The following is a 13,451-nucleotide window of genomic DNA, read 5'->3' as shown; positions in this document are numbered from 1 at the left end:
TTTTTTTTTTTTTTTTTTTTTTTTTTCTTGCGTTATGCGGGCCTCTCACTGTTGCGGCCTCCCCCACTTGCGGAGCACAGGCTCCGGACGCGCAGGCCCAGCGGCCATGGCCCACGGGCCCAGCCGCTCCGCGGCACGTGGGATCCTCCCGAAACGGGGCACGAACCCGCGCCCCCTGCACCGGCAGGCGGACCCCCAAGCACTACGCCACCAGGGAAGCCCACATTCATAATTTTGTAATAAAAATTCTTTGAATCTGTTTTTAAAACCCCAACATTTAAAACCTGAGCATTTATCCTAAGAAGTTATTTATGTGCTATTTTCTTCAAGTACTTATGTCCACTGACATTTCTTTTTACACTGTGTGGTCTCCCCCCCCCTCCAGTGTTACACAAATACAACATGAATATATTATAAATTACTGAAGATTCAAGCAGTACAGTAGTGTACAGAGCAAAATTTGGAAATGTCATTGTTCGTCCACACCTCAGAGTTCACTTGTCAGTGTCCATCCTTCCAATTCATTCTCTCTACATTTCTATCCATGTATTTCTTTACATATACACCTATTATTTTGATTGTTTAATGCTCTACATGTTTCATGCTCTGTGTTCTGTGGCTTTTTAAAAATTAGTATGAAATAAATTCACAGGAAAAATATATACTTGCTTTTTCTCCTCTTTTTTCTTTTAATTAATTTATTAATGGCTGTGTTGGGTCTTTGCTGCATGCGGGCTTTTCTCTAGTTGTGGCGAGCGGGGGCTACTCTTCGTTGCAGTGTGTGGGCTTCTCATTGCGGTGGCTCCTCTTGTTGTGGAGCACGGACTCTAGGCGCACGGGCTCTCTAGAGTACAGGCTCAGTAGTTGTGGCGCACGGGCTTAGTTGCTCGGTGACACGTGGGATCTTCCTGGACCAGGGCTCAAACCCGTGTCACCTGCATTGGCAGGCGGATTCTCAACCACTGTACCACTGAGAAGCCCTGCTTTTTCTCCCTTTAATTACCAACTTCAAGTACTGGTGTCCCTGGAACCTCCTAAGTTGATCATTAAAATTTTTTTTAATGAGTTTATTAATTTTTTTTTGTATATTTGTGTTTCAGTTTGTCGCAGCCATTATTCTTTTGGGTGCTCAAATTGTCCCATCTTTAGCCACTGGGAACCCCGTCGCATCAGCTCCTGTGTCATTTGACACACCCCATTAGTTTGTTGTATTTTTTTCCCTGAAATACCTTTTTTTTTTTGCAGTTAGGCGGGCCTCTCACTGTTGTGGCCTCTCCCGTTGCGGAGCACAGGCTCCTAACACGCAGGCTTAGCCGCCATGGCTCACAGGCCCAGCCGCTCCATGGCATGTGGGATCTTCCCGGACCGGGGCACGAACCTGTGTTCCCTGCATCGGCAGGTGGACTCTCAACCACTGCGCCACCAGGGAAGCCCGAAATACCTTTTAAAAAAAAAATTTTTTTTAACATCTTTATTGGAGTATAATTGCTTTACGTTGTTGTGTTAGCTGTATAACAAAGTGAATCAGCTGTACATATACATATATCCCCATATCCCCTCCCTCTTGCGTCTCACTCCCACCCTCCCTATCCCAACCCTTCTAGGTGGTCACAAAGCACAGAGCTGATCTCCCTGTGCTATGCAGCTGCTTCCCACTAGCTAGCTGTTTTACATCTGGTAGTGTATATATGTCACTGCCACTCTCTCACTTCGTCCCAGCTTACCCTTCCCCCTCCCCATCTCCTCAAGTCCATTCTCTACATCTGCGTCTTTATTCCTGTCCTGCCCCCAGGTTCTTCAGAACCTTTTTTTTTTTTTTTAAGATTCCATATATATCTGTTAGTATACAGTATTTGTTTTTCTCTTTCTGATTTACTTCACTCTGTATGACCGACTCTAGGTCCATCCACCTCACTATAAATAACTCCATTTCGTTTCTTTTTATGGCGAGTAATACTCCATTGTATATATGTGCCACATCTTCTTTATCCATTCATCTGTCGATGGACACTTAGGTTCCTTCCATATCCTGGCTATTGTAAATAGTGCTGCAATGAACATTGTGGTGCATGACCCTTTTTGAATTATGGTTTTCTCAGGGTATATGCCAAGTAGTGGGATTGCTGGGTCATAACCCCATTAATCTTTGATAGGTCCTTATTTTCAGGCCAAACGGGACCATCCAGGCTTACGTGGCATAATTCCTGTCCCAAACCTGGAGTCCTTATTTTAGAGGGGAATGATATTTAGAGACCATTATCAGGTGATTGACACATGGGGAATTTAGAAATTGCCCCATCCTATCAGTAATATGTAAAAATTTATCAGCTTTGTAATTAAAATCCTGATCTCTAGAAATCTTCATCTCTTAGTTTAAATACCATAGAAACCCCATGTGAAGTGGCAGCTGTTGTTACACACTGGTCAGATAGCCATAAATGAAGCCCCATAACTATGTCTATTCCTGTAAAATTCACTGATAGTGTCAAAAATCTTTGGTTTTATAGCTTAAGAGTTCTCAAATCATTTAGTAGTCAGCGCTCTTGTTCTTTAAAGAGGACACAGTGAGTTCCAGGAAAGTGATGGAATTATTGAGGGAGTGTCCATTCCCTGGTCACAGCCCAGGTTTGTGGCTGTTAGATTCTTCAAGTTAACAAGTATGATTGTTGTTGTCTTGGTTGAAGGAATTTTAAGCCCCAGAGGGATACTATGAAAGAAAGGCATGGCCCTTCTGTGCCTTCGTGAGGGCATGGCTGCAGATTTTGGCACTGACTAATTTGATTGCCTCAAATTTTTGTTATGTATTCTGTGATCCAGGTACATTTCCAAGATTTTTTTTTTCCAAAAAAAAATGTATGCGTATCTCAGTTGTTTTATGCTGTATGCACTGTCTAGTTCTCACCTGTATTTTGAAAAAATCTTCTTGTTACAAGCTGCTAGTCCATTTGAATAGGTGCATCTCTGTTATATCTTGTCCTCCCAAAGTAGAAGCTTTTCATATAGTTTGTGCTTTTTTAAAAAGAATTACCTTCCCAGAGTTCTTTCAGTCTGAAGGCAGAGTTGTACCTCATCCATCTCTTCACATAACATAATAGTTATGTTAGCTTAAAAATTAATCTCTTTAAAAAACACCTTAGCAGGGCTGTTCCCAGCGCTTGGAAATCTTCCCTGTGTCCCCCACAGTCCATAGTACTCTTTCGCACAGAACAAAAGTGGTTCCCCTTTCCCCTTCTACAGAATTAAAGATTTGGGGGCTTGGGTTTTTGTTTTTAATTTATTTAATCAAATAAACTAAAGTGTATTTGATAACCTTTATGTATAAAGTTTTATATATTAACATACTTGAAAAATTGAATTTTATATTACATGAGAACATTTTAATGAAGGAAAAGCATAATTATGAGAGTCTTGCTTTGAAAATTGATTGTAAATTTAATAAGGGTTTTATATTAGGCTGATTTTTATTGTCAAAGTATGTATAAAATCACTCTGAACTTTAGGTTAATGTCTACTGTTGGGCCACCTTTCAGCATATTCCTTATGAAAGTTTGGGCTGCAATCTTTGTATGACCCCTGGGAAATTCTCTACTTGTTATCTTTTTCTTTATTGCAGGTTTCTGATGGAGTGTGAATGTGTTTTGTTTTTGTTCTTTGAGTTTTTTACTTCCAGGAGTCAGTTATCAAAAAGCTTAGCTTTTCAGTTTTAGGGTGGGAGGGAAATCTAGGAAAATTCCATGTGTTTTAGTATTTTGGTTTTGTTTGTTTTTTTTCTTGCGTTATGCGGGCCTCTCACTGTTGTGGCCTCTCCCATTTGCGGAGCAGCGGCTCCGGACGCGCAGGCTCAGCGGCCATGGCTCACGGGCCCAGCCGCTCCGCGGCATGTGGGATCCTCCCGAAACGGGGCACGAACCCGCGTCTCCTGCATCGGCAGGCGGACTCTCAAGCACTGCGCCACCAGGGAAGCCCAGTATTTTGGTATTTTTGAGAAACAGATTTACTCATGTTTTCTGGGACATTTGTGTCCTGAAACACACCCTCTTCCTGGAGCTGGCCATACACCATTAAGATATTCCTTATTCATATTAGCAAATTTTTTTTTAAAAGGCCACATTTAAAACAATACTTCTTTGTGCCTAATAGGTATATTGAATTTAGTGTCATAAGACATTTTTCATATTTTGCTCTAGTTTTTCACAAGCAGAAATGGCTTGATCTTTTCTTTTTTCAAAACCCGTTAGAATGTTTAAAAATAAAGTCTTGGGCTTCCCTGGTGGTGCAGTGGTTGAGAGTCCGCCTGCCAATGCAGGGGACGCGAGTTCGTGCCCCGGTCCGGGAAGATCCCACATGCCACGGAGCAGCTGGGCCTGTGCGTCCGGAGCCTGTGCTCCGCAGCGGGAGAGGCCACAACAGTGAGAGGCCTGCATACCGCAAAAAAAATAAATAAATAAAGTCTTGATTCTTAAGTCTTTGCTATTTGTGAAGACTAGGTTACCACATAGAAGGAACTAGATATTTCATTATAAAGGAAGCTATTTCTTTCCAGTAAACTTCCTGTGATCTTACTTAGTCTGAGGGCATTATGAGAAATCTGTTACACACTGACATAGAAATTCTTCAAGTTGACAGAAGAGACAGAATTCTCCCTACTTAACTAAGGGAAAAAGGTTTGTTGATTTGTCACTTTTGACAAAAATCATACATTTGCACACTTTCAATCATTTTACACCTTCAGCTATGTACTGTACTGTATATGTCTATCCCATCGTCTTTCCAAAGTCTACTGGTCATAGTTGAATTGTTACCTGTTTCTGATTTTGATTTTAACAGTGGGCAATTTCTCAGTTACTTTAAAAAGGTAAACTTTGTATCAACATGATTTTCAAAGTTCTTAATAAAGTGTGGATTTTTTATTCTGTTGTTTTTTAATAGGTAAGTAATTTCTGTGGTTAAAAATTAAAAAGATACAAAAAGGTATACAGAAAGAAGTCTTCTTACCTTTGGTCCACAATCACCCTGGTCCTTTCCCTGGAGGCAATGTTTGGAATACTTCCTTCAGCATCAAATAAAAATAGTTCTAAATATTGTCATGAATTCTATTTAGTACGTTCATTAATTTCTGCTTATTTTTACAGAAGTGAATGGTGACTGGCAAAGAGCTGATGCTGTCTGGAATAAAATGCAAGAGGAAAATATTATTCCTCGTGGGAAGACATTAAGGTTATTAGCGGAAATCCTTAGGAACAGTAACCAAGAGGTTCCATTTGACGTACCTGAGGTAATTTGTTCTTAACTGTAAGCATAACAGATTTTGTTGTTTGTCTATAACTTTAGGTTATAGATTAGCCCAGCTTTACACTGAAAAGGTCACTGTTGTGTTTACCACTTTTTGTTTGAATAATTTTATTAATAATTTTATTGAATAATTTTATTTTTAAGTTGTGGTATGAGGATGAAAAACATTCCCTGACTTCATCATCCTTCTCAGCTGTAGAAGTTAGTCTCCAGGAAGAGCTATTGAATGCCTGCCACAGGAAGAAAGACAAAGGTAAACGTGTACACTGGGGTCTTCTTTCTGATAGCAACATGGGATCTAAGCCCAACAAATTAGTAGTGATCTCGGGTAGAGATGGAACTTAAATTGTATATATTAATTATTTTCTTTCATTTTTTAAGTTAACAAAGACATTTTGGGACAATTGGGAAAATTTAAATATTGACTGAGTAGTGGGTCATTAAGGAATCACTCATTTTATTAGATACGATAACAGCATTATGATTTATAGGAAGATGTCCTTAAATTTTGAGATCTATAATGAAGTACTGAGAAATGGGGAAAAAAAAATCAAGATTTCTGTAATTTATTTTAAAGTACTTAAGCCATAAAAAAAATGGTTAAACAAATCTGGCAAAATGTTAATTATTAGGTGTAGGTGATGGGTATGTGGAGGGGGTTATTATACTATTCTTTATATTTTTCTGTACATTTGAAATTTTTCATAATAAAAACTAAAATAGTGCATTTTTTCAAAAATTACACTTTGAAAATAGCTTTATCATTAATTTTTTGGCAAGTGTATTTGTTACATATTTTTAAGTGAAAGCAAAAAATGAGTAGGGCGTTAACCATCGTACTAGTGTGTGTTAAGCAGCATCTCGAGGTTGAAGGCAGGACATGAGCCCTGTTTCTTGTGTTTCTTCCCTTTCTTCAGTGGTAAACTTACCTGAAGGTATGCCTACCTCTGTTGTGACTACCTTAAAATTTCTTTGACCATCTTGAACCCTCTGATACAAGCTTGCCTATCACATTCTAGATGTTTTCATTTAGACTTCGTTGTACTCTCCCGAGATCATATATTACTTTTGTTTCCTTCATTTTTGTTAATTTTTCTCCATAGAATGCTACTGTTACCTTTAACTCCTCCAGTTTTTGTGTACATTTTCAAGTATGCTTTATGATAATTTAACCGTTATGCAGCAGATTTTCTTTTCATTTTAGTATTGACAGTTTTGAGCTCCCTTCAGTAGAAAGTCATCAATTTAGAAACTTACAGAACCTTTTAATTTCTTTTTTTTTAATATTGTATTTTTAATTTTATTTATTTATTTTTGGCTGCGTTGGGTCTTCACTGTTGCGCACTGGCTTTTCTCTAGTTGTGGCAAGTGGGGGCTACTCTTCGTTGTGGTGTGGGCTTCTCATTTCGGTGGCTTGTCTTGTTGCAGAGCATGGGCTCTAGGCGTGTGAGCTTCAGTAGTTGTGGCATGTGGGCTCAGTAGTTGTGGCTCGCCAGCTCTAGAGCGCAGGCTCAGTAGTGTGGCACACGGGCTTAGTTGCTCTGTGGCATATGGGATCTTCCTGGACCAGGGATCGAACCCCTGTCCCCTGCATTGGCAGACAGATTCTTAACCACTGCACCACCAGGGAAGTCCGAACCTTTTAATTTCTTAACTAGAAATTTTGTGACACTGACATAAAGTGTCTGAAGGAAGAATTAAGCTAAGCTCTTAAGCTTTCTTAATACTGCAGAGTAACTTTATTCTTTCTGAGTCATTTTCCTTTGTTGCATATTCAGTCTATATATCCTTGAGTCTTTCACCATGTATCTCTTAAACCTAAATATAAAGTTCATTATTATCAATACTATTTAAGTATTCTAATGGAATTTTGATTTGATTGAAATGAATGTAAGGTTAGTGTATACTTCCTGTTTAAAGATTCCAAAGCTCCATATATTGCCTTTTTTAAATTGTTTTTAAGTAAAAACATTTTAACCAGGTAACTAAATGTAATGCAGTATATATTATAAATGTAAAGATATACCCCTATTCTAGTTTTTTTTTAATTTTTTTAAAAAATAAATTTATTTATTTATTTTATTTTTTTTGGCTGTGTTGGGTCTTCATTGCTGTGTGCTGGCTTTATTTGCGGCGAGCGGGGGCTACTCTTTGTCGCAGTGCACAGGCTTCTCATTGCAGTGGCTTCTCTTGTTGCAGAGCATGGGCTCTAGGCACGCGGGCTTCAGTAGTTGTGGCTCGTGGGCTCTAGAGCACAGGCTCAGTAGTGGTGCACAGGCTTAGTTGCTCTGTGGCACGTGGGATCTTCCTGGAACAGGGCTCGAACCCATGTCCCCTGCCTTGGCAGGCGGATTGTTAACCACTGTGCCACCAGGGAAGTCCCCTCTTCTAGTTTTAATATACAATTTACATTTATCTAGTTGGTTTCATTCTGTTAATTCTGCAGAGGTTTGAGTTACTTTTGTGTATATCTCAGAATTGAATGCTTGGCAAAATATGAATACTTTGAAAATTGAATTCAAGACTACAGTTTTAGAAAACCACTAGTAAGCTTTTCTAGATTATTTTGTTACCTTAAATATTCAAATTGTACTTACTGTGTATTTTCATTCAGCAAAGTCGTAAACTGTTATATACGCTTGTTGGGATGTAGCCAATAGTTGCAGTACATCATAACTTCTAAGCTCTATTAAAAGGAAAATATATGCATTATGTACTGAATGATAGATTCTATCTTTTCTTTTGTTAATATACAAATATTAAGATCATAACCTTTTTCTCTTGTTTTCTCTGAATTTAGCTTGAAAGTTAACTAAGTTTTTGATATTGTCACTTCAGTTTAATTGAAGGGCTAATTCAAACTCCCCTAACTTGTAATGTAAACACAAGCATAATTTCTGCTTGTTCAGAAACCTTCAGATTAGCTCAGAATGTTCTTCTGAGCATTAATATCATGTTCATTCCTATTTGTGTGTTCTATATTTCTTTACATGGAGCTTTATATCCATAAAAGGTCTTATGTAATAGTTCAGTTATGCCTCATCTTTATTGTGATGTGTTTATACACACCAGAGTGTGGATTGTAGTTTTAGTTGGATGTTTATAGCCAGGCAATTTTATTTCAGAAAAGTAAGTGACTGAAAAGTGTAGTTACTTCTCTTTTGGTAACATCTTTTCATTCACTGACAGTTATTGTGAACAAGTGAAATAAAACTGTTAATCAGTCAGACAAATGTTGCTTAGTTTACTTGTTAGATATCTGTATATTTGAAAATTGTATGTTTTTGTATAAGTCCTGTCGTAGCCAAATAATTTGATCTCCTAATTTTAGCATTACAGGCTATACTCACTGTAATGCTGTTGTGTTGGAGTCTTAACCGCAGGAACCACCCACTTACAGATTCAAGATCGCTTTAAAGCGAATCTTTTGCTCCCCTCAATCTAAATTATACCCCTGGTTTATTTGGACTTTAACACACATTTTGTAGTTTATTTTGAAACTGGAAACTGGGATCATCTTTTGATAAACAAATTCAGAAGAGCTCTTTTTCGTTGTTATTGGCATGAAAATAATTTATTGACTTTAGAGAGCTAGTATGAAAAATAATTTTAAGACGAAGCCCTTTCTGATACCATCCATTTGGATTAAGTAATAGTTTTCATAACTGTCACTTTGTTTTTTAAAGATTAGAAGAGTGATAACGTCTGCTTGCTTGGTCAGTGTGTGTGTCTCTGTAAAGTGGTATAGTGAGTGAGTATTAAAAGAAGCAGAAATATGGGGGTTTCGGGCTTTGTTTTAGGGCTTTTCCCGCTCCTTTTTTGCCATTTCAGAATAATGTCATCTCATTTTTTTTTCCTTCATAGATGCATTTAATATTTTCCTGAAAGCAAAAAAGCAAAACGTTGTGTTCAATAGTGAAACTTATGCCAGTCTTATAAACTTACTGTTGACGAAGGATAATCCTACACAAGCAGTGCAAGTGAAAGATTTGTAAGTATTAGTTCATCTATTAAACCTCACAGTTAAAAACAAATATCAACTATCATTAGGATTTTTCTAATGATGTATTGTAGTAGCAGTTGCTTAATTGTCTTCAACTAGTCACAAAAATTATATGAAATGGTTTTCTAATTTTATGGGGGGTTTTAACCTACAAAAAATATAACTTTTATTAGCCCTGCACACTGCAGTATATTTTATTTTACCTTATGTAACCTCACAACTCATTTTTCTATTCATATATAGAAAAGTAGTTTTTTTAATCATATTCTGTTTCTTGTTCAGCAACTCGATATGTGTACCTTTTATGGTGGAAGCAGCCTGATACATGAAGACATCAAGGGCTTTGAACTTAGGCAAGGGTTTGAATCTTACTTGAAAGCTCGTGGGAAAATTTCCTTCTATCTCTGAGATTCAGTTTTTCTTCTGTATAATGAGTAGATGATAATAAATCTTACATTAATGATTTCTTCTAGTTCATGAAGGAGATAGAGTGAAGTAGAGAAAATATATGGTACTCAACACATTTTAAATACCTTTTCTCTTTCCCCTTCTTGTTTTGTAATCTGTTCAGTGGTTTTGGTGTTAGTGGCGGTAGTGGGTTTGTCTCCGGCTAGTTCTCTAGAGTAAAATACTTTGTTAATCAGAATGAGAATACAGTTTTCTTCCCTGGTGTTGTCAGTTAACTGACTCTGTTGTCTTGTCCCCAAGGAGTTACCTTCAAAAGTTAAGTAATTAATCAGAAAGGGCCTAGAAAGAAGATCAAGGTCACCTGCTCTGGAAGGTACACCTGTCCTGTTGATGAGTCAATAGCTTTATTTTCAATGGCAAAGGTCAACTTTTTCCTAGTATATTGTAAGTTTTGAAATAATCTCTCCTGGCTAACTTGGCCTTCAAAATTTTTAAGTCGCAGCACTTTTGGAATGTTAGAATCCTGAATAGAAAATGGGTGTTTGCCATTCTTGGAATTCACTGGAAAACCTGGCGTTAATATTAGTGTTATGTTAAAGTTATGCACCATAGGGCCGTGTTTACTGTTTATGTTTCAGTACATTTTGAAAAATACGTTGTGTATGACTGTACTTGTCTGTGGAAATATATCTGTATCTATTGACATATACACACACACACAGTATATATAATTGATATACATACATATAAGTACTATGTATGTATGGATACACACATACACCACATTATCTATGATCTTGAATCACTTCTATGTCTTGATATAGGACAGTCACACTGAGACTTTTAAGTTCAGGTTTTCAATGCATTGTGTCTCATTTGTGTTTTTACTCAGTTGCTAATTAAATTCTCTCTCTCTGGAATACTCAGTACATCCTCAGTAGTGACTTGGAAAATGTGACATTTAATAACATCCTGCCATCTATAACCATTGAAGTCATCCAGGAGGTGCAGGTTTTTTCCTACAGTTACTTTTCTTGGAAAATTATTATCTAAACACTATCCACAATTATCAAAGGTGTTTTGAAACAACAGTGATTTGGCAGGAAAGGGTGGCAGAAAAAAGAGAGGAACATTTTGTGTTGAGAATTGGGTATGATTAACTGAGGAGATGGAAGCAAAGAAGGAAAACTTTTTCAAGTCTTTTAGTCCTGAGGTTGGTCACAGAGACCTCTGAAATACTTCCCAAAAGTACAGATTATAATTCTTTCATTTTAATTGGGCTTGTTCTAGAATGGTGAGCCTCACATTCTGGTAGCATAAACAGATAACCCACCACCCACCCCAAAGGTTCTGACTCACCTGATCTGGCGTGGGGCCCAGGAATCTGCGTTTTACTAAACACCCCAGGTGAGTCAAGGATCATGTCTTAAACATTTTGATCACATACCATTATCAGTGAGCTGTACTACTGTAAGTATATGATATGTAAGTATATTATAGAGCATACTCCAAAAATAGCAGTTTTTTGGAGAATAAGATTTAAAAATAGAAACTTAAACATTTTCTTGTCTTACCCTAGAGCATTCACACAGTGTGCATACCTCTTGCTGGAGACCCCTGATCTAGAGTAGTTTTTCAAATTGCATTTATAACCTATTAGTGGATCATGGATTCTCTTTAGTGGGGCAGAATCAACATCTTTTTTAGTTAAATAGAATAGAAAATATCAAAGCATTCCATGTAGTAAAGATATTTTGTGAACGTTTGCTTTCAGTTATATGTGCATCTGTATATCAGTGCACTGGTATGTACCGTAAAACATCGTTTCTTACTATGACTGAGAATCTTGATCAAACAAGTGTGAAAGCTGTTGACCTAGAAGATGGTTATAAGCACAGCCCTTCTATTTACACTTATGTCCACAACCTGTAGGTTTATCTTCTTTCCTTCCCTCCCTCTCCAGATGTTCATGAAACCTTTCTGTACTCCTGAGGTTACTTTTATCTTCCCCTGTGTTATCTTTCCAGGAGTATTTTGTAGCTGCCTTCCCCATGTAGTTGTGTGGGCCCAAAGAGAATCCTAGATGCCAAGCTTTAGAATGCCCAGAGGCACTTAATCTGGGTTGAACCAATAAAACATTATATCTGACTATGAAGAATCGTATCTTGGGTTAGATCTACATTGGGTACTTTTGAAAATAACTCTGGACTGGGAATTCAGAAGCGGAAGTTAGAGTTCCAATTCTCTGTTACTGGAGGAATGTCGTATAACTTCTCTGGGTTTGTTTCCTGGTTCCAGCGTTGCCAGTGTTCCACTAGGCCATCTCTTCCCCTTCTGGCTCTGCATCAGTGATCAGAATGAAAAATAATTGTTGCTTTTTTTTTTAGAGGCATCTTTATTGTAATATGGTGTGACCAAATGAGCTACTGTAGCAAGTGGTGGTACCCCCAGTATTATTCTGGCACTACTACTCTATTATTACTCTATAAATATACTCTATAAGTAGCAGTCTGTTACAGTTACCTGCATGATGCCACCTGTTCAATCTTAAGAGCAGTTGTTTTCTCTGAACTAATGCAGTCTTTGTTTTTGCTGTACCTTTGCTGTCTCTAATGTGTTGTGGATTCACTTGACTACTAGTGAGACTTCTGCGGTTTTATTAAGAAGGTTACTTAACCTTCCCAACAAGTAATGGAACCTCAAAAGTAACAGATGCCTTTAAAATTTTTGAAAGAAAAAAAGAAAGAATGACTTTCTTTCATTTTTAGTTAGAATTACAACATTTCCTCGTGTTTCAAAATAAAAATTTAGGTATAGTGAATTCTTTCAAGGGAGGGGAACTGCTTATTCATAGAGCAGTAATGGTTATGATTGTTATTTTAAACCTCTGTTAACACTGAACTCTATTCTTAGGAAATTTGAGAATCATGTGGTGATTAGCTCTGCTTTGTCTTTCAAGAATAGCACTTCATTTTCTCTTGTTCCTACTAGCTTCTTATTTTATTCTGTCTAAAAATAATGCTAAATTAATAACTGATGTTTTTTACTGGATTGGCCAGTTTCTGTTTTCCAAAGTAAGATAAATTCTAATCACTGCCTAATGTCCTATGTGCGTGTTATATAAGTACAATCCATAGACCAGTCATAGCTCTGAAATTTCTAATATGAAACTTTCCATGTGATACTATCTTCTTTGGTTAAGACAGAGTAATTTTTGCAGTTGATTGTAAGTTAAAAGATTGATACCCCTTCACTCTGCATTTTTTTTTCTTTTATTTTAGCAGTTCTAAAAATGAAAAGAAAATGTCTGGAATTCTGTGCTGTCCAGTCCAGTAGCCACTAGCCATAAGTGCCCACTTAAATTTAAATTATTAAAATTAAATATAATTAGGGTTTCCATTCCTCCATCACAGTAGCCAGGTAGCCACATGTAGCTGGTGGCTACCCTATTGGACAGCATGGATAAAGAATATTCTCATTATCACAGGAAGTTTGATTTGACATCTCTGTACTAGATTTTTTCCCAAAAGGAAAGATCAAAATTATGAGTCAGAAGTAAACTTCTCTTATTTTATTGTATGAATGAGTACACTGCAGAATTACCAGTACCTTCTGTAGTTTTTCTCCCTTTGCCAGTTTGGAATATATTTTGGTTGTGATTGGTCAGTTTCTACATGTGTAAAACATGTATATGTTCAGCATGTAATAGAGCTGGGGAGAGTTTTCTTCCTATTTATCCTCACTTTCA

The 13,451-nt window shown here is 37.2% G+C and overlaps 1 protein-coding gene across 1 annotated transcript in view; it reads left to right on the top strand.

Annotated features, from left to right (window-relative positions):
* The window catches only part of LRPPRC (leucine rich pentatricopeptide repeat containing), a 108,504-nt gene that overhangs the window by 78,915 nt on the left and 16,138 nt on the right, over nucleotides 1-13,451 (top strand). The window contains exons 28-30 of the mRNA XM_007459953.1: nucleotides 5,133-5,275; nucleotides 5,437-5,545; nucleotides 9,157-9,283. Coding sequence (XP_007460015.1) covers nucleotides 5,133-5,275; nucleotides 5,437-5,545; nucleotides 9,157-9,283 — 379 coding nt within the window. The remainder of the gene's footprint in view (nucleotides 1-5,132; nucleotides 5,276-5,436; nucleotides 5,546-9,156; nucleotides 9,284-13,451) is intronic.

This window comes from Lipotes vexillifer, unplaced genomic scaffold (assembly GCF_000442215.2).
Source record: "Lipotes vexillifer unplaced genomic scaffold, Lipotes_vexillifer_v1.1 scaffold666, whole genome shotgun sequence".
In the NCBI taxonomy this organism is placed as follows: domain Eukaryota; kingdom Metazoa; phylum Chordata; class Mammalia; order Artiodactyla; family Lipotidae; genus Lipotes; species Lipotes vexillifer.
This window is presented reverse-complemented; position numbering and strand designations above follow the sequence as displayed.